The sequence below is a fragment of the Seriola aureovittata genome, chromosome 18 (genome assembly GCF_021018895.1).
Source record: "Seriola aureovittata isolate HTS-2021-v1 ecotype China chromosome 18, ASM2101889v1, whole genome shotgun sequence".
Taxonomy (NCBI): domain Eukaryota; kingdom Metazoa; phylum Chordata; class Actinopteri; order Carangiformes; family Carangidae; genus Seriola; species Seriola aureovittata.
The window spans coordinates 12,843,587-12,865,784 of record NC_079381.1 but is presented as its reverse complement, the minus strand read 5'-3'; the positions used below and the strand labels follow the sequence as shown (position 1 = coordinate 12,865,784).

At 42.1% G+C, this 22,198-nt stretch overlaps 1 protein-coding gene across 5 annotated transcripts; it reads right to left on the bottom strand.

Moving 5' to 3' along the window:
• Positions 1-111: 111 nt before the first annotated feature.
• On the bottom strand, positions 112-22,198 carry rnf34b (ring finger protein 34b). 5 transcript variants are annotated; one of them, XM_056403135.1, is made up of 9 exons: positions 21,441-22,197; positions 11,446-11,524; positions 10,562-10,780; positions 7,206-7,715; positions 4,372-4,434; positions 4,044-4,245; positions 3,898-3,921; positions 3,646-3,687; positions 112-2,376 (listed from the first exon to the last, which is right to left on the bottom strand). In XM_056403135.1, exons 3-9 carry the CDS (start codon positions 10,763-10,765, stop codon positions 2,192-2,194), a joined length of 1,230 nt encoding a protein of 409 aa, XP_056259110.1. In that variant the 5' UTR covers positions 10,766-10,780; positions 11,446-11,524; positions 21,441-22,197; the 3' UTR covers positions 112-2,191. The 5 variants fall into 5 exon arrangements, with proteins under 5 accessions (XP_056259110.1, XP_056259109.1, XP_056259111.1 ...); XM_056403134.1 differs by lacking the exon at positions 21,441-22,197 and adding an exon at positions 19,004-19,181; XM_056403136.1 differs by lacking the exon at positions 11,446-11,524 and having other exon boundaries at positions 21,441-22,198.

Here is a 22,198-nt window from a genome sequence, read left to right as displayed (position 1 = left end):
TCAGTAATTTTGCAAATGAAAATTTACAACATGCCAGCCTCTGTTGGCTAAAACTGAACATCATCAAACTAAATGTACGCGCGATTACAAAATGAAGAGCAGGGTTTTACGTTTTGGTTTGTAGTACTGCATTTTATTGAATCTAATAAATCATTTTTCTCTTGTTTACCAAAATAAAAAGGTTCAACATTCCAAAATATAAAGATCCAGGATTATGAGTGCTCATGATACCCCCTCCTACTCTGATAATACTGTAGCTGCCCATGAATGACATCTTTGAGAAACAGCAGCATCAACAAACAGACTTACAGAGTTACAGTGTTTGTTACAGTGCATGGTGTCAGTGTCAGGTTTAGATCTGAAGCAGACGACAACGAAAAGTGCTAGAAAGCGAGACCAGGACGCAGCTTTAATGGTGAGAGACTGACGCGATCAGAGGACCGAGGAAACTCTTCTGACCAAAACCAGCAGAAATACATTCTGAAAAACAGTATATTTTTATTTTTAAACCCTTTGTATTGATTAGAATTTTAAATCATGTCATCTCCCAAGTACATGGAAAAATATACATTTAATAACTTATCAGTAAACAACAATATAAACTATCTATGCGATTCACTTAAACAGCAATTCAGCTTTTTTTTCCTTTTTTTTTTTTTTAAACATACCACAGGCATACTGTACACATAGATATTTTAGTGACATCTGAGTTAACTGGATCTCATGACAAGAAAACAAAGTGTTTCATTTGCATAACAGGTTAAAGTAAACCAGGCTTCTTCTACCTCTCACTGGATGTCTGGAAGGACGCCTCGACAACATGATAAAAAGGTTGATGTGGATGTTACACTCAGAAAAGAGGAAGTAGCACCTGTTACCTACCCTAAGATTCGACATTAACGGACAACACAATCGAACAAAGACACTTGGTAGACTTGTAAATTATATGGTATTGCTTGGTGGAAGTTATTTTAAAATTAAAGAGGAATAAGGAGCTAAAAATAGTATCTTAACTCAAGGTGCCACTTAATAGCTTTATCTTTCAGCTGCATCTCATGGTCTTCCCCCGGGGGCCACCTTGGGTCATGCTGAACCATCGCTGAGGAAGCTATCCGCTGATGAAGACCGTGACATGTGGGTTAAAGCCAGGAAAAAGTTAGTAAATGGGCCTTGAGTTTGGATGTCCCTTTTTTTTTTGTCTTACTGCTGCTTCAGAAGGTCCAGAATGAACTTTCACGCTCAGTACGTGTAACAGGAATGTAGTGCGGCAGGTGGCGTGTCGTCAGCAGAAACCACATCTGTGCACTTCGTTTTATATGAGGAAACACATTCACACAGTGAGTGTTCAAAGGTTTACATGTACACACTTTTATTTCCTAAAGTTTCATTTGAGAAAACAGAAAAAAAAAAAAGAAAAAAGGAGTAAACTATCACACCAAGCTTGCTGGTTATGAGATGCATATACTGTGAAGTCCTAACCCAAATATCAATCAATCAATCAAAGGCATGACGTTTGGCACCTTACACCCTCCTGCGTGTGAGACGAGACGACTTGGTGCATGTGGTGTTCGGATTAAAGAATTGACATTTTCTAGAAACGTGTAAGTCTCTTTTTTTTTTTTTCTGATATTGCACATCCTAAAGAACACTGAGGGAGATAACACGGTGTCATGTGGCATGACTGTGTAAACCATATTGACTCTAACCCTGGGATCTTATATATTTTTTTTTTTTTTTTTCATCACACTGTTTCCCTTCAGCACACAGAAAAAACCCGATCCACTTCAAGTATCCACGCGACCTCCTCCTCTCCTCTCCTGTGAGTAAAATCTAAACAGAGAATGGAGAGTAGAAAGTGATGGCAGCGGGGTTCTGCTGTGTGTTTAACAGAGCTAAGAGAGAAAGAGTGAGTGTCCCGGTGCAGCTGAAGATGGCCCACCAGGGAGGAGAAGTGGGACTGGAACATGAGTTAGTAAGAGGGGATCGGGGGGGGGGGGGGGGGGGGGGGGGAGACAAACCGTGGTAGGCCAGAGGCAACAGTTTGGTTTCAAAGACCGGGAAGTTGCTCGCGCCTGCTGCAGCATTAGGCCCTGTGAGACGTCATGCACGGCAGTACATCCTCAGTGAGAGATTCAGGGCTCGGGCCACGTGCACGCCTGAGGGCTGCTCTGACGCGCACACGCTCGGAGTTTTAAGACTTGAAGACGTGCACGGCCCGCACTACGTACTGCCTGCAGATGGGGCACTCGCTCATCCTCTTTCCGCATTTGGTGCAGGTTACCATGTGACCACATTCCAGCAGCACACAGTCGATGATGGCATCCATGCAGATGCGACACAAGTTTTCGTCAGCCGCCAGCTGAGCTTTGACACCATCTGTGGATGGGAATATGAAGTTAACATTAACAAAGCTTCTCTATAAGGCTCATTAACAAACAGAATGGAGTTCAGTGATGTTGTGATGGGAACTTAAGCTCCTACGCCTGGAGTTACCACATCATTCACCTGTGCTTGGTAATGAGCAGCCCATTCACTCCTCTAAAGCTCTGCTCTCCAGTAGGTTATAGCAGTCATTAAACGTCCAAATCTGTTCGCTTTTATTTGGTTTTCTACTAAAAGGTATTCATCAGAAAAAGAAAATATGAGGTAGGAGTGTGTCATCACAATGTACGCCATGAAACAAGTAATTTCATCCTGCCATCTATCAGTAACAACAGCCTTAAATTGAACCTCAACTTTTTAGCAAACGTGGACAAGAAGTCCTTTTGTGAGAGGAAAACTGTTGATGAAGATCATGTGATATGGTTGAAAGCTACACACATCTACTTGGTGGACATGTTCATGAGAATGTTTTATCAACAGCATTAAATTAGCTTGTTTCAAACTAACTGCTCTTATAACTTGCGGCCGCTGACACCAAGGCCAACATGAGCACGTGAACCTTACCATCTAGATGTAACATTTACAATAATAGAGACTGTTGCTTTTATTTCAAGACGACGTGAACAAAAAAAAAAAAGTCATAGAAAATAGGCACAAAAAAATAAAAAAAAAGTTCTCATGTGCCACAAATCAATCATCACTCTGGTTTCTGAGAGTTAAACGTTTGACAGCTGACTGATCAGCTCACTGGCCTAAATCTGGCTCCTGCTGCTCACATCTTTAAAAAGCCGATGTCTGCTGTCCCTACATGTCTGACTAATTGTGGGCTAAGTGGACTACTATGATCCTCAAGCCCTTCAATATCAACAAGAGCCTCTGGGAAGCTTGACAGTGTAATTACACCTGATGGAGGCATGCTGCCGCTCAAGTAACATGATGACTCATCAAAAGGTAAAAGCTCTTAGGAGAGCGCGTTAATGACAGAATGAGAGGCTGTCCTCCACAATAAAATGAGATGATGAACACTGGAAAAGAAGCACGGGTGACAGGACGTGGAGACACCGAATAAGACAGGAGCTAATGACTTGAGTGACCATAATGTGATAATATACAGGGTGATATAAAAGGGTCAAGTGGGTGAAAATGGCTGCAGCATGCCTTCACTGTTTACTGCTGTGGGATGATCAGTGCGATGTACAATATTGGTTCATGGAGGAGATGCAGAAGGTGCTGTAAAGTGGCTTTTTATAAAAAACATCTTACCTCCAACACCACTGTTGCAGAGAGGTGGAGGATATGCAACCACTTTATAGGTAAGAATGGGCAGTAATGAAGAGAGTCTATTAGTTTAGGAACAGTGAATAAGCCCTTTAATATAAAACAATGTTGAAGCAGGAATCAAAACAGATTTATTCTATTTATTCCATGAGTGGGAGCTAATTGTATAAGTAAAAGCATTAAAAAGGCAATGTTATATATCACAACTACAAATATGATAATCAAAAGCACAATTACCTGCAGTTATGCTCACATTTTCCACTACAAAAAAAAAAAAAAACAAGGAGAAAAAGTTATTCTTATCATACAAGAACAGCAGAAGTCACAACACTTTATACAATTTAGATGCAAAAATGAAAAAAAGTCAAATCGAAAGTGCTTACTGGATTTCCTGTTTTGCTCATTTTCTCTGTAGAGTCGATGCACTCGCTCCAGCAGCTCCCACTTCTCGCAGCAGCCGGAGTAATTGACAAAGTTCCTGGCGAGAATCTCTTTGAGCTGGCGGACGGAGAGGTTTTCTATCGCTTCTTCATTGTCCAGATCAGACAGCGAGGCCCTGATCCTCCTCTGTGTCGCCGGACTGACCTACAATTCACACGGGAAACAGAGCGGCGGTCACTAAATGAGCAGCGGGGACTGCACTCTCTTTCACTGCTGCTATAGAGACCGGCTGTTCGGGTCAGTAGATGTGTAAATACAGAAACATCACACCTCCATGATATTTTCAGTGGGCTCCAGGTTCAAGAGGGACGCTGTTGGAGTATCCTCATGCTCCTGTGTGGGTGGAAATCAACATACTGAAGTCAATTTAAGTCCGTTTAAACTCCCATAACAGCCTTTCCCTCACTGCACAGCCTGTTAAAACACTGTAAATCAAATGATGTGTAAAAAATGACCAATATACCTAATTCCAGATTTGAAGCTGCTGAACTGGAAAGAAATATACTTAATGTCTTTGTCTCATAAGGATGATCACTTCCTTTTCATCAAGAAAAAAAAGCAAATTAAAGTACACCCTGGTCCCCGGTGCTTCTCTTACAACATGCCTGATTATAATATAGAATTTCTTCTAGCTCTGTTATGACTATCAATGCCATGATAAATAAAAGACTTCAGAGTTATCTGGGATCTAATGTTTAAATTGCAACTGCTCAGATGTCTAATGAACAAATGGAGATGTTTGAACACGGACTCAGCTGCTCTTATCTCAGCAGTTAATTATTCTCTTTGAAGGTGGAGGTCAGGAATGTGCTGGATGAAAGGAGAATAAATGGAGCTATAGAATAGTTCTGTAGTATCTCTGTAGTATCTCAGCCATTTCTGAGCTTTGAAAAGAAAATAGTCTCTTTATTCTTTTATCTTCCTGACAAAAGAGAGCTTGTGAAGAGATTAAATAAACTCTAACTGTATGATATCATGATATCATGCTTGAATGCAGAGTCTCTGTTTCCGTACCATAAAAAGTATTTTTTTTTATTTTAAAAACAGTTTCTCCTGCCATCTGTTTCTGTCTCCCTCTGCTTCAGCACATTCACGCAGATTATCAGCCTCCTCGAATGAAGATGTGTTAATAATGTATCCGTCAGCGTCGCGGTGCTAGATGCCTGCCCTCGCCCAGACATCATGCTTTCACTCTGACTAGACTCCTCAGAGACAAAAAGATGAGCAGCGGCCTTGACACAAGCAAAGTGCCAAACCTCTGCGGAGCAAAGTTTTTTGACTTGATGTTCGAGCCGCTTCAAACATATGAAAGTACTAGAAAGCACTCAGAGAGTGCATACTCGTGTCAAGGCTGCTAAATTTGTTGCTTTAATAATAGAACTTATTCAAAAAAAGTTTCATCTGCATCAAAATATACATGGTGATTGACAATGAAAATTGGTTACATGAGCCAGATTTCTTTCCTGTACTGCAGTAGTTAGAATCTACACCAACATCTAATCTCTTGTTCACTGGTCCACAACCGGTCTGATGCCAAATATCACTAAAATCTGAGGCCACATACCAGAATAATAATAATAGAGTCTTTATGTCTTTAATATTCATCCCTTTAGTGGAGCTATAAATGTTCGTCATGTTTTAACTGTAGAGAAATCACAATATAGTGACGAACATTTAGCAAGCTAGATTTCCATTATTTTCAAATGATTTAAATGTTACATTTTTTCTTGTTCCATTATCTTGTCAATCACCATTTGCAATAGACTATTAAACCTGTTTCAAGGCAACTGATCCAGTTAGATTATTTATTTATTTAATCTGAATGGCAGAGTACACGATTGCCACCAATATCCCAACATCTAAATCAGAGAAAACTCAAAGGAATTGGTTCATTTTACGAAACTATGTCCAACAAAAACCACATTGCAGATGTTTCTGTTGTTGAACCTGTTAAGAGTCTCTTCTGCAGAAGCTACATACATGTATCACAGTAGGCAGGATGATCTTATATCCTATACTTACATCACAGATTTGAAATCTATTTGGATTTCCAGACTGTGTTCCTAATTTGGGTTTATTTTTATGTTTCAATAAATATTATCAAGTAGTTTTTGTTTGATACAAATGAACTGAGATACACAATTTTCTTCTTCTTGTTGTTTGCAGTCTACATACGCACATTTGTGTTTGGTTGATAGAATAAATAACCCCGGAGAATCTTAAAGCCTAGATGTGCCACAAACTAAGAGGAGGAAAAAAAATAAATCATACAGAGAGATTATCTACAGGGGCATGAGAGGAGGGATGTGCTGTAGTGTTTCTGTTGTTTAGTTGCAGCTGTGACGCTGTGGGGAGTTCTCAACCTGTGTGGCTGTTACATAACAGACTCAGCCCATGTAACAGACCTAAAAAAGGCAAAGGGCTTAAGCTGCGTTGCTGGCTGGTCTGAGAGCTCACACATATACACACACACAGAGCTACACACACACACAGAGCTACACACACACAGCTACACACACACACAGAGCTAGACACACACACACACACACACACACACACACACACACACACACACAGAGCTAACACAGCTGTTTCCAGCTGTCACGTGGACATGAGACCAGCCAGTAATGCAGAGCATTCTTCAATGTCAGAGGAGGGAAAACAAATCTACAAATGTAGTAGCTTTTCAAGGAGAAACACTTCATTCAGAACAAAGCACCATGAGACCAAAACATAAAAAAAATCCACATGGACGGAAAAAAGAGAAAGAATAAAGCATGAGATGAAATGAACGAAATAAACTGACTGACATCTAAAGAAATGCACGAGAGGGCGTTTGTTTGTCAGGGAGTTGAAAGGAAGAGGCCTTCTCCTGACTTAAAACAGTCAGACTGAAACTTGTAAATAAGTTGATTTCACCTTTGAAATTAATTATCTTGGATAGAATGAGGACAGATGTGAAAGAAGTATGGCATATGGAAATTAGTGAATGAGTGAGTGCATGTGCGTGTGCATGTGGCTGAGCAGTGCACAGTGTTAGCTCTGCGTGCAGACACACACTAAACATCAGCTGTGTGTTTCCACACGTGCACACGCCATCAGACCTGGCTGGTGGTCCCTGAGCTGTCACTTGGGCTGAGCACGTCTCCCTGAGAGGCGGAGAGGACCGACTGTTCAGAGGTGGAGCGCGTGGCGGAGGGGGGCGAGGCGGCGCGGGAGTGGGGGAGGGAGTGCAGACTGTCTGTGTCATCTCCCCCTTCATCTTCCTCCTCGTCCTCCTCTTCCTCCTCCTCCTCCTCCTCCTCATGTGTGTCCTCTTCTTCCTCCTCTTCCTCCTCGTCCTCCTCGTCCTCTTCCACCACCGTTCTCTGGGTCTCCCTCGTCCCCTGATGACAGAGCACCAGGTCCACCAGGTCCTCTTTTTCCCTGCATGTGTCGGTGGGGATGTTGCGCAGCAGCAGGTACTGGCGCAGGTCTTTCACTCGGAGCTGCATGAGCCGAGGCCGCTGGAAGGCCGTGCCGCGCAGCAGGTGGCAGGTTGTGCAGCAGCGCAGGTTCTCCTGCAGCACCGAGCACAGGGCGCAGAAACTCTTCTTACAATCACAGCAGATGTGCTGTGGAGGGAGGAGAGGAAGAAGAACGTGATGTGATCAGCGATTCCTTTTCTTCTCAGTGAAGCAACCAAACATCTTTAAAGCAATTTCCTCTTCAACACCATCATCATTTAAGAAACTGTGTTTTCCATTATTTCTTAGTAGGCCCTGATCTGTTAGCATATTAAACTATTTAGCCTCCATGTCACTTTTGATTAATGAATTAACCATGTACTGATGGGTTTAACTGATTTGATCTCTAGAAAATAGGTCATTTGATGGAGCTGAGCACGCTGCAGCTGCTGCTAACATTGTTTTAATTTGAATAATTCATCAGCCCACGGTTTTACTTGCAAGATATTGTTGATAAAGACTGAGTGATAAACCAGTACATTTATTATTATTTATCATTTATTAACTTTCAGTGGAATTGTTGCAGAATATTTTATTTTGTTATCATTTCACTAAATGACTTTGTCTGAATGAATCACTCTGAGCAAACTGTAATTAAAACTAAACTAAATGAGTTACTGAGGCTTTTGTTTTACATGTAACTGATTGGTGGAAAATGGACCAACGATATTTGAAGTAGTTGATGAAACCAAACAAATGCCAAACATCTGCATGTTCCACCTTGTCAAACGAGTGAGGATTTGCTGCTTTTTCTATCATTGTAAACTTCATATTTTGGGGTTTTGCACTTTTGTTTGAACAAAAACATTTTGAAGACCTTGGGAAATGTAAAAAAAAATGTAAAAAAAAAGACACCAGAGAGACCGTAAAGCAGCGACACAAATCCATCACAATGACTCATCCTGTGTGCTCAGTCACTTTCTAGGAAAGAGTAAAGAAAAGAGAAATAAACTGTCTATAGCTGCTGGTGATGTTTGACATTTTACAGGCTTAACACTGTCTCCTGATACAGAGCAGCTGAGTAGATTGACACTTCAAATGGGCAGGAAAGCAGGTCGGCCACGGCTGTAAACATTTTCTTATCACTACTGCACATATATACTCTGGTCCAGCAGAAGCACATTTCCACCACAACAGATACTTTTCTTCAATCGTTTGCTGTTAATCCCCCGGCGCGTCTTTTTTCATACTATGAAAATATCACGCTCAGACACAAAATGTGTGTAACCGGGGAGTCGACCCGCCGTCAGAAAGGCAACTGGTGTGTGGATGATGATAGAGCGATCTGAAGCCAGGCACTGCAGCACTCAGATACACTCTGTCATTAAACTCTGACACAAGCAGCTGTGCAGAGACCCTCGGAAACACCAGCATGAAAACACACTGTATGGTGCATGTTCTTAAAGGACCAGACTGTGTCTTATTCACATTGCTAACTTCAACTTATAACTTCAAGCAGTGGTGGATTGAGTCGTCACATGCTTGAACGAAATTACCAATACAACACTGTAAAAACTCTCCATGACATGTTTGCCCTTATTTAAAATCCCTTGAATTAAAAATGTGAAAGCAGCATTTTACTGTTTATTTAGTCACTGGTTCCCAACCCAGCATTCAGGCTCCTCCAAAGAGTCACAAGATGAATCTGAGGGGTCATAAGATGATAAGACGAAACACTAAGTTCTCCAACACAAACCTATATATTATTATAGTTTCTTTTTTTGCTTTTGTTGTGAAATGACAGATACTTTTACCTCTTTGTGCATGATGCAGTTATTTAAATGAAACAATCTGAGAAGTTTAGGAAAAGAAAAATCACTCCACGGTGAAACTGACAACTAACAGACAACTGAAATGTAACAGTAATTTATATAAAGAGCATTAATGTGAAATCTTTATCTGAAAAGGCGTTCACTATAGTAGACATTAAAATGTATTGGGGTAAAAAGTACAATATTGGTTGCAATAATCGGAAACAATCGAGTTAAGTACAAGCACCTAATATTGCACAATAGTTGACTAAATGTTCTTAGCTCCTTTCTACCACAATGACTTCAAGACAGACATAGTTGCAGAGACTTTAAACTTTCCCAGTGAAGAACTTGCTTTATATTTGCTACATTATACATACGTGCTGTGCTGTACATGATCATCCTGTACCTGTTTGTGACTGTATTCTTAGTACAGCCTGAGCTTTGCTTGCTGACTGTTCTATTAATGGCTCTGTTAACTCTTAAAGAGGGCGTTACTGTAAAGCAGCATGGATGCTCAGCCAACCTGCTCTGTATAAATAAACAGCAGATAAATAAATATGTATTGTGAGAGTGAGATTTCAGTGTTTTGACCTCCCCCACAAAAAAAAAAAAAAAAAAAGGAAAGTCATGAGTTACATCTCGCCAGTGATTTAGCCGAAGAAGAATAACAACATACGACATTTAGAAATGTGAAAAGGATCATGTTTGGTCTAATATGAGTTGACTATAAAATATAACATGGATTTGGTTCACACCGAAAGGCGAGAAACATCATTCTCACGTGAACCAAATCCATGTTATTACATTAAAAAGGTCTGTCCAGCAAGTGACTCAGTAATTATGGATGTCAGTGTTTCCCTGAATGTACCATGAATGAGGAGTCCCTCTAACAACTGCACGCAATGATTACATAATTCTGTCACAAAAATGAAAAAAAAAAAGAAAGAAAACGCTGACTAAATGTGGAATGTGAAGGATTACTCAAGCAAGTCCCCAGCCCAGTCTCCGACAGCTGATTTTTATATAGCACTGACACTGAGGGGGGGGGGGGGGGGGGGGCAGCTTTGGAAAATGATCAGTGAATACTTTTATTTAACAGACAAGAACATGCAAACCCCACTGGTGTGGTCTTTTGACATCACACTGTAGGAAACAGTTTCTACTGGGCTGCTCTCTGAAAGCATGTGGACTCTTGTTTACCTTGCGTCTGAAGACAGAGAAGGCCAGACCGCAGGCCTTGCACAGCTGTCCAGCGCTCCCTGAGCTGGTGGGGGGGTAGGTGGAGTACCCAGCGCTGGGGGCGAAGCGGAAGGGCCCCGCCCCTGCTCCAAACCCCGGCTGCTGCGCCCGCACCGTGCCCGTGCCCATCACCTCGTTCAGCAGCCCACAGCATGACGCCCACATGGACGATGCCCCTGCCTACGGAGCACGCACACGTGCACGCACACACACACACACACACACACACACACACACACACACACACAAAAAACTTTCATCTTTCACAGACTTTTAAAAGGGCTTATTAATTTATACCTCTGGCATCATCATGTTACATTTCCTCCCTTTTTTATCCCTTTCACAGCTTTAAGGTTGGGAAAATCATCTTAATCCCCCCTCTCTGACAGCATCATATGTATTCTGCATCAGCTTGTTCCAGCTCTTCATTGAAACTAAATTATGTTTCTACTTAGTGAAATATTCAAACCATGGGCTAGATTTTTTTTTTTTTTATTGCTGCACCGTTCCATCAAATGGAAATCATCTGTATGTCTTGTGAATCGTTTTATTCAAATTTCAGGGCGACATCTTTGACTTGTTTGTAGATTTTGGGATCTCCACCAGAATTTAAAATGACTTTCAGAGGGTCTGAACAAAGTTTGTATATGCAAGTAATATGAAAACTATTTTCATCATTTATACATCATCCAGTGAATAATAAACTATGATTAAATTTGTTATCCTGCTACACTGCAATGCACTAATCCAATAATCACCTATTCATTTCCCTGTGTACATAAAAAACAGCTATTATCATGTCAACCATAAACCTTTAAGATCATTAAATGATGTTTTATTCCTACCTTTTCTACAAAGAGCACTGTCTTTTACTGTATTATCTCTGATTGAAGATCACCTCTAGTGTCCTTTTAGGAGAATCATCTGTAAATAAAAACAGCTAAATGAGTTTTTTCAGTCGTGTCTGCAGAGTTCCTCACCAGCTGCAAACAGCCCCAACAACTTCCACCATGAGGGGGAGGGCAGCTTGTTTACTGCCTGAGAGGCAAAATCCAGGGCCAAAAAAGTCAAAGATTAAATGATCCGCTACTGGTTGCAAACCTTGAACACTGCGAGTGCATGGTAATAACTGAAGGCGACTCAGATGAACATTTTTTTAACTCAGAAGTTTCCCTATCTGGGTTTTGGCAGTTGGACGTTGGAGGACATGGTGTGGTCGACTTTTAGTGAAGGGATCAAACTGAAACCGTGAAAGTGAGGGGGACGTGCCCGACAGTGGACACGACGTCCCTTGCAGCGTACTGTCTAATACCCGTTCACCTGGACTGAGATCTGGAGACCGTCGCAAATGATTCGTATCATTTTCATACTCAAACAATTCACCATCACTGTGTGAATTTCCCTTTCATTGCTCACCTTTCTGTATATCAACAAACTATTAGAAAATATTCTTATTACTATCATGAAGCTGATTTGAGCCACACTGTATCACCCAGCCCTGTGCTCTACAATCATCATCATACATAATACCCAAAATGGCTTGAGGAGATAGTCTCTCTTGCTACAGGGTTAAGAGAGAATAACGAGAATGAATGAGAAAGAGAGAGGAGGGGGAGAGATACTGAGCAGCACATTATTGAGAGTGCTCTTTAAGAGTCTTTGAGGTTAGAGATAATTAGACTGAAGTAGACTCTAAGAGCTCCTATTAATGATGTTCTCCAAAGAGATCCGCGGGTTAAATTTCACAGTCACTGCATTATTTTATACAATCTGATAAACAAATGTGGCAAGTAGAAGCAGAGGATGTGCGAGGAGTCTGACCCGCACAAAAAATATTCCTGTGAGTCAAATGGGAAGATGTGGACGTTATGTTGCCTCTCTATGTCTCTATGCAAAACTAGCTTTGAGTTGGTTTACTCGGCCCGTAAAAAAGTTGAGGACTGCGAGAGGCCACGCGGTTAAGAATCAGTCAGATGTGTTTGCTGACCACAAGACTGGGCAGAGACAGGGAGCAAAGATGGCGTGATGGGAGCCACGGCTCCTTGGAGCATACTGATGAGAGGAGGAGGGAGGGGGAGGAGAGCGAGGAGAGAATATGTCTTCTGTTGTTCCCCGGCCTCCAGAATCAATAGCTGACATGAGCATAATGTAAGCCCTCTGTGGTTCCCGGCTCTATACGGGAAAACAATGGAATTCACAGGGTCCTGCCACATCTCTTCTTAAGGCAGCGCTCTGCTCCGACTTGTCACAAACACCCTGTGATCTGACCTCACCCATCTGCTTAGGGATTCGTTATGTAATCTCAGGAACGAGGCACTACTATATGTGGAGTCACGGCGAGCAGGAGGAGGAAGGTCTGCCCCCGCTGCAGTCAGTTCAAATCTTTAAAAACCTTGTTTTATCTGAGTAACAGGGCAAAACTTCAAAATATTCAAGTTACAGTGACAGAAAACAGAAAATCAGCAAAAAGCCTCAAATTGAAGCAAATGTTTAAATCAAATTGATTATCAAAACTGCCAACAATTAATATTCTGCCAATCGACTGGCTGCATGTAGTTCTTCTCCTCCTCAGTTAAATCTACCACAAGCAGCTCACTCCATCGTGATGTAGGCTACTCCCCAAGCGTTATGCACGTAATACGGTGCATAACAAGTGGAATTAATCGCCTGAGGCTCAAACTTGACCTGATGTTCAACTGCTAAAAAGTCTCCCAGGTTGGATAGAGCCTCCCTCATGAGGGGGTGAGGCCACTAAAAGGAATATTACTGCGTTTACTGCGGGACGAGGAGCCGCTGCAGCCTGCCCATGAAATCAGTCTCATCTGGCTCTGAGCCAGCAGCACGAGATCCCTCTGTCACTTCAATTAGCACACTGTAAGCTCTGCGGGCAGGGAGTCCCGAACAAACAAGCGACAAGAGCAAACATCACATGTAGTGAATGCTTTCTTGCGTGTTAGTCAATGCATGAGTGCCGTCTCAAAAATCAAATCAATACACCTTAAATGACAACTTTGACTATTTCATTTGTTTTTATTTGCTCTGTACATGACACACGCTTTAGTGATGATCAGAACTTCAAGTGCTTAAAATGTCTATAAATATCAACCGGATTATGTGAACTGTGGATATTTTATTTCATCTGGCAGCTCTTCACCTGTGTGTTACGTTAACGTTACTCAACCTATGAGCGAGAGAGGAAGAAGAGTGAGCAATAAAGTGAGTGTGTCCCTCATTGACTCCAGAAGTTCTGTTTACCGCCATATGAAGCAGCGGGATCAGAAACTGAACTAAATCACGCTCTGTCCGTCAAATCTCTTCGGAGTGTGTGTATGTGTGTGTGTGTGCGCGCGCGCATGTTGCGAGCATCAGTTATATGCGGTTATATACGTTAAACTGTGGCAGGCAAATTCAAGTTAGTATTAATTTAATACTATACAAATAATAAGAAACTACATTAATGGGAAAACAAGTAAAATATTGTCTTAACATTTGCAAAGGAATGAGCGGCGATCGTGCAGAGGTGGTCTCGGTCACATGTGGCCATTTCTTTTAGCAGCGTGAATGCAAATGCATCCTGGGCCACATTAAAGGAACGCCTACTCTACTGACGTCCTCTGACACAGTCTGATCAGTCCCGCCAATTTCATAGGCCCTGTTCAGACCTGGTGTTAACATCCGTCTCGGATGATCCGATCACAAGTGGACAGCTCTCAGTTCGTCAGTTCACACCTGCCTTTAAAATGCGTGTCCACATGCGTCTCGATTGACCACTTGTGATCGGATGTCACTTCCTGCTTCATATGCAAATAAACAGGTATGCGTTGTCGAGCGAGTCGATCCCCACAGATGTTAAAATGTCCAACTTTACAGCAGAAATAAACGTGTTTACAGCCTAATTTCCTAATTTATATATAATTCACCTGTTTAAATTTCATTAAAGCTTAAAGTTCTGCATAATTGAGGGCGTGCTGCTTTGAGTGACAGACGGGTGAACCTATGCTTGCCACAAGATGCCATGATGGCGATGACGGAACAGCCCACTCTGAGCTTCAAAACCGCTCTTCAGAAACCTATGGGTGACGTCAAGGAGGTCTATGTTGTGAGAGAGAGGGAGAGCGAGTGAGAGAGAGGGAGCGAGAGTGGGGCACGGAGGGGTTATTTGCATATAAAGCCGAGAAGTGAGATCCGATCACAAGCGGTCAATCGAGACGCATGTGGAGACGCGTGTTAAAGTCAGGTGTGAACTGACGAAACTGAGAGCCGTCCACCTGTGATCGGATCACTGAAGACGCGTGTTAGCAAGTACAGTTTAGCTGTCACATCTTTATATTCACCACTGTCTGACCACTTAAACTTCGCCTCTGGAAATACTGTGTTGTAATTATGCATTTTGTCATCGCAGTCACCTCTGGGCACTTTGAATGTCAGGCATCGGCCAAATAATTGAGTTATTTCTCACAGTGCTGCTGGAATGTGATCAGCAAACAATCCAGACCCAATGTGGGTTTGCACAAACAAAACCCAAAGTCACCAAGAGGGGAGCACGGCAAAAAGTAACTGTGGCACAGATTTGAACAGGAAAAAGCCACAGGGGAGGGAAATCAGCAACATTCAGGCCTCGTGTTGACGAACAGTAAACTGACCTCATAAAATGAGCTTTTGAGGATCAGATCTCAAAGACTGTACCGACACAGACAAGTGGAACCATATGGGACGGGACCAGATAGATAGGACCTAAATGGGTCATATGGAGATTGAGAGTGTTTAACTGGAACTGAGACGAGTCTGAAATGGAGCGATAACGCTTTCTACCTTCCTCTGAGCAGGTGACTTCTCATGTGGTTCTGTGCATCGGCCGATTTATTTTCTGCTGAAAAGTTCCCCGTCGCAGACAATACGTGAAACTGTTCCAAACATAACCAGAGATGGTCGACTGATGTGATTAATGCCACCTAATAACAATCAGGTGCCGTGATAGTCTGATGGTTTACAGAGCATGACTACTGGCATCCACAGTTTGATTCTGACTGTGGGTCTTTGTGCATGTCATACCCCAATCTCTCTCCCCATGATTCCTGTCTCTCTACCCTACTAAAAAAAAAATCCAAAAAAAAATCATAAAATCAGATATTGGTATGAACCAGTCGTGCTCACTGAGTTGCAACACTGTCCACCATGTTAAAATAAACCTATTTAAGGGGAACTCCGCCAATTTTACACATCAAAGTTTGTTTACAGGTCTCGGGGAATACTACTGCATGTGTGACAAAAGTTGTTTAAAGCCTGATAAATTGCCTCAAGTGGCTACAAAGGACGACATCTCTGGTTCTGCTGCATTGATTTCGATCCTTTTTTTCCACCTTAAGTCCGACTATTGGAATGCGACGCTAAATCGATGGTGGATCGCTCCGTCTGCGTACGGTGTAACAAAATATCTGATGGTTGACAAATTCTGTCTCACGGCATTCATCAGCCCAACCCCAGTCTCTGCATTTGCAATGATCTAAGCGATCAATACGCAGACATACACCACACTGAGAGTATTATGATGCTTTCAGTGTAAACAACTGTGCACTATCATACATTTTATATAGAGCGTCATCAATCACTATCTTTCTATCACCCACTGTCTCTCTCTCACATTTCATTTCCTCTTTCTGTCGGGTGAATCTCGCTCCTGTTTTTCTCTGGCATCAACTGGAAATGCCACAAACACTGTGATAAGTGAATTCAGCCGCCTGACGGTTTAGACTGGGGAGAAATATTATTAATAGAAATTATATCAGAGAAATTGTCGCCTTTCGTCATTTGTCTAAAACGATAAGACTCAAATGTAATATTTCACTTAAACTGCACATTACTCAATCGTGCGCTGGATGTACATGATTCAGGGATGTCTGCTGGAGCCGGCAGACGTCAAACCCACTGAAGTCTGGAGAGATATGCACATAAAATTCAAGCGGCTACCAGCTAAGTTTGGATTTGTGTCTGCGAAATAACAGATTTACACAGTTTACTCCAAGGGCAGAGGATGACTTGCGGAGGATTTAGCCTGGAGAATATTTTAGGTGCTGCAATACAAACAGATATTGACTGCTGTGGAGATTGTCCTGCAATATTAAAACATAACTGGACTGTTTCACAACCACCGCCAGGAATCTGCCGTGCCCTCTGGCCTCTCTTTATAGCTTTAGACTTCTTCATCCACTTTAGGAGTCAGCCCTAAGTGAGCTTGGTCTCATTTGGAATAAAGTATGATCCACTGTGGTACATCCATGCTACATCTTATCATTCCAGCAGAGATTTGCGAGTGTGTGCGTCCATGACGTACAAGCGTGTGCTTATTGTCGACGGGGAAAATGAAACGGTAAGAGGATTTTGAATGGAAAGTGTATCAAAATCAAACACTCATTTTGAAATATCATAGATCGAGTCATAGGTCCATCCCTGATTAAAATGGCATTGATAACACGTACTGTATGGCGGAGATGTATGCTTACACAATTCAGCCAACACCGCCTGTGCCACAGGGGCAGAAAAGCTGCTTTTCAATTTAAAGCAGATTAGTCAATAAAAACACTGAGTCCATTTTGTCTTCCTGGGACACAGTGATGATGATGATGATGATGATGTCCCTTAGGCAAATTAACTGCGCTGTCCACCAGAGTTAAGCACCTCTGCACTCTTGCCTTCCACAATACTGTCATAAACTGTATTCAAATGTTTGACGTACCACATGCAAAACTTTACACAAGCATTCATTGTGAAGAATGAGGCTGTTCAGTGTCACAGTATTGTTGCGGCCACCGTCATATCTTATGAGCTCAGGTAGTTCAACGTGCAAACCTTGCTAGTTAAAAGTAACCAGTGACTGCAGCTGTGGAAATACTTTGAGCATCGCTGGCTACTTTTAGGGACATTTGTTGTAGTATTTTTAAGAAGTAAATCTTAAATACTGCACGTGTGTGTCACGGTGTAAAGGCCGAATACCAATATGTATCTCTTGCTCTATAGATAGATAGATAATATGTATTATATAATATATATTTTCTTAAAATGTCCAATGCTAACTGAAAACATAAGCAGAATATTAGCATTACTCCAAAAACATATGAAAAGGGGATTTGGTGAGAGCAATTTGAACAAAATATAAGACCAACATCACCATAGGCCTCGTGGACTCTCTCCCTAACTCCAGAAATGTTGTGATGTTTAAATTTAAAATTTATCGACCAGTCAGACCCGAGCACCCGTGTATTTTGCTTGCATCTGGTGCTTGAGGGAACCCTCTGCTCATGCACACAATATTTCACCGTGTAGTGGAGCAAAAGTCTGACAGGATAAATACTCAGGGCAGTATTTGAGTAAATGCATGAACTTATTTATGCAATAAGAGATGTTTTATTTTCAAAATTAGGCCTTTCACCTTTTAAAGTCCTCAGTGATGCAGCTTTAAGGGTGAGACACAGTGCAACTGCAATAACAGGTGATTAACTGTCAGAAGCTTCACACAGGGACACATTATTCTTCATATTGTATGTACACAGCACTAATGATGATGATGATGATGATGATGATGGTGGTTGCAGGGACAGTCCTGCCTAACCTTTCACAGTGACTGTCGTCACAAACCTGCCTCCACCAGAGCACCCAATGACATCATCGCCATCATCTTCATCATTACCAGTCCTCCTGAGCTCGAGCTGCCAGACAGCAACATCACCTTTCCTCCCTGTGCTGTGCGGCAGCCTGTCTCTGCTACAGTGTACACACACACACGCACGCACGCACACACACACACACACACACACACACACACACAGACACACAGACACACAGACACCACTGAGAGGAAGGAGACTCCGGTGAAGCTCCACAGCCTGACACAGCTCGAACCTGAGAGGTGATCCTCTCTCTGTAGCTACACCGAGACATCTCCCAAACATCCCCGCGCTCACTCACTCACTGGCCGCAGTCTCTATCTCATTAGAGCGGATTAGAGCCTGACGATGAATGGACGTCGCTTCGGCGGCTTTAGTCCACTGAACTATCACACTGGGGTCAAAGCAGGCTCATTAAAAGGCTACACACTGTACCCAGTGTTTATCAGAACGGCTGGGGATGCAGGGGGAAGCATTTCGAGGGCTCGCGTGTTCGCCAAGAAAATAAGAAGCAGACAGACAGGGCAGGAAGAGCAGCGACAGCAAACGAAAAACAGTCAGTGCAGCATTAAGGTGCAAGCCTGTTGATGTAATAACAACTAAGTGCACGATAACAAAATTAATTGACATTAGGATGGAGGTATTCCCTGCCTCTCGGTGCAGCATCGCGCGCAAACATGCAAGAAATCGGCCCCGTACATGGATCCAAAATCATGAAAGAACCGCAGACGGCATCACATACCTTCATTGCACCTCCCGTTAGAGGAATCTGCCGAGTAATGTCAGAACGACGACCATTGCAAGTGCACAGGGAATCAAACCATTACGTCTTCCCTCTCTCCGACTGCCTGTGTGTGTGGAGTAAGCATAACGTAATGGCCAAGAGAGCCGCAGCCAACCACAGCGCGCACACAGGCGCTGGTATCTTTAGCAGCCAATCCGCCTTAACACATCACCGGAGTGGGCGTTCGGTGCCGTGCGTAAAGACTCATGTGTGAGGCTGACCGACGCATCATGCTATGTTCACAGCCTCGGTTTCACATGTGCAACAACATTAAGTGTGGTAAGTAACGTGCTCAGCTGCAACTGCCCTGATTTTACTGAGCTGCAAAGACAAATATATAATATATCTATATCAATATATCTATATCTAAATATAAACATCAACTTGAGGCATTATTTATTTTTGTCATGGCTTTATTTCAATCAGAGGAAGTAAAACCAAGCCGCATCACCACATGCAGTGTTATTCCTGTCGTTTTACACCAAATCTAAATGCGTCTACAATCTAATTCACCGCCGTATTTAGCTCATGTGTGCGTGCCTGTGCATATGCGTTTGTGTGTGCACACTAAGGCTGCTGTCTGCAGTCAGGAGATTAAAGTGCTTTTCCTCCATTACATCGCCAGTACCCGCTAGGAGCCCGCAGGGGGCAGCAGATAGCGCTGCATCATCATTATTATCATCAGGCAGACATAGCTGAGCCGCAGGGGGAGCAAGGCTGGCCACGCTGCTCTTACTGTACAATGCAGCCCGGATCATACAGAATTCATAAGTTATGTGGCTGTTGCAGCAGCTGTGCAGGAGACAAAAGTGCATTTAAAGTGTCTGGCTCAGGACTCATAATGATGCAAGTACAACACGAGGCCGCTGCCCCAGTCTCTTTAAATTCTCTGCCATTTCCAGCACATCAAACAGTGACCCTGTTGATTTCATTTCACACAGCCTCAGTAAAAGATCTGTTGAAGCCTTCGGGCCAATGGTGACACACATAAGAGCTTTAGAATTAGCCTGAACAGTCCTCCACAGTGTTTAAACATCAAAGTTGTATCGGAGCATGGAAGTGTTCAAACTCTTTCTCACATGTGGAAAATAAAGCCAAAGAAACAGTTGGTGTAGATGAGAAATTACCTTAAAAGGTCAAGTACACCCAAACTTGAATCTTAGTAGCCTTGTGTAACGCAATGAGCTCTGAGATTTCTGACCCTTGCCAAATACAGTGAAGGCAAATGATATTGCTCAACAGCAACATTTCTTTCCACTGATCGTTTCCCATGTTTCTGAGTTTTCCTCAGAGTGTCATATTGACTCTCAGTGGATAATGGAGAGTAATCTCAGCACTGTTTCCGAGAAGATAAAAAGATGTGTTGCAGCTGAAAGCACTACATCAAATTGTGTAATTTGCACGAACAGACCCTTTAACTACAGGACAGTTTTTAGTTCTCATATGGTGGTTTCAGTTCCAAACATACAATGAGTTTAATAAAGGGGGGGAAATTTAGTTTGAACCATAGATCTCGGTTTCTGTCACTGCTAATATCCCCCTGTACCCCAAGTACTTTCTGGGCGTTTTTACCACTTATCACATTTATACTCACTGTGCGCTCATTTTTCACTGCAAATTAAAGTCCTGTATCTCAATGTAAACAACACAACCATGGCTAGAAGTAGAGAGAGTTCAAACTGTCTTTTGTCCAACGTAAACACATTTATACTGCCATAAATCACTTAAAATAAATACAACAAAATATGTTTTTCTTTGATAATTTATATTAGAGTTAAAAAAAAAATCTAGGCTATATATACAACCTTGTTTCAAGTGCACTCAAGTGTTAGGAATGAAGCAAAACTAATTTGGGGCCTCCATATGCTATACATACTGAACTATCTACATGTTTATAACTGTAAAAACCAGGCGCCTTCAACTATTTACATATCATTCAAAGCAACTATATACAACACTTCTACAGGCATGCAGAGGAACCAGTCCTGCCAGTGCAACACCACATTTTCTGCACTTTATATATATATATATACACATTAGTAGCAGAATTTGTTGCTCCAGGTGACATTGCACTATAAATATTATAATATAGTCTTTTATAATCTATTATATTGTGTCATTAGTATTATAATACCTTACAGGCTATTATAATATGTATAAATATACCTACCACATACTTTAGATATGCCACATGATAATATGATGAAACATAGACCTACTCACATGTCCTCAAATGGATATTTCCCTTCCTCAAATCCCCCTCTGACTCTCTTGAAAACCTGTTAGAAGCTATTATAATATTTATAGACATAGGCCAGACACATATTATAGCCATACATCATGATAAAATGATGACATAGGTCTGAGATAACATGATATAAGCCGTAGTACTCACACGGATGAAGACGGCTCAGAATCCTCGCCTGACTCGCCTCGACTCCGGTTGTTTTCTTTCGTTTTCTTCGTCGTTTTCTTCGTCGTTTTCTTCGTCCTCGCAGCTCAAACTCTCTTCCAGTAACTTACGAACAGCTTTCTTCAATCTATAACCTTTTTGTGCCATGATAAATGTGTTTTACAACTCAAACTTTTTATGTTTTATGTGTGTGTGGCATCCACGTGTGTTCATCCAGGATCTGCTCTTTTGTAAAACAAAGACAGGTAACTGCGTTAGTGTGACGTGACCACGTGTTGGGCGGCTGACATCGAGGTCATCGTGGCTGCGGGGAGAAGCGTAGATTTATCTGTTTTTTTCTCTTTTTTTTAATGATTTAGCTAGAGCAACCTGTTAATTTTTTGGACTTAAAAAAAAATCCACTAGACTGGAGCGATTTCGAGGAACTTCAAATTGAAACTTAAATTCTGCCACATTCTCTGACGGAAGCGTAAGTCACACATGGTTAGTTCACGGACCACGGGAAAGCTGAAAATCCGACGATTCTCTCAGTCTCTACAGCTTCTGGCTTTGATAAAATGTTTATTTTTGGCGATTCTCTTAAGAAAGGTGGGTTTTCCATCCCGTACACGGGCTTGGGGTTCAGGGGTAAATGTAAAGCTGAGGCAGGATGGCAGAATCTACTTTGAATCCATCCTGCAGTGTGTGAAAGGTGCAGTGGTTGTCTTAGTCCTCCTACTCTTTTTCCTGTCAGGCCCTGA

Excerpts from the sequence above, each read along its gene's own strand:
- rnf34b (XM_056403133.1), bottom strand. Across the intron at positions 4,435-7,205 it reads GCTCAGGGACCACCAGCCAG|GAGCATGAGGATACTCCAAC; the intron begins GTCTGATGGCGT and ends CCACCCACACAG. Across the intron at positions 3,688-3,897 it reads AAATGTGAGCATAACTGCAG|TGGTTGCATATCCTCCACCT; the intron begins GTAATTGTGCTT and ends TTACCTATAAAG.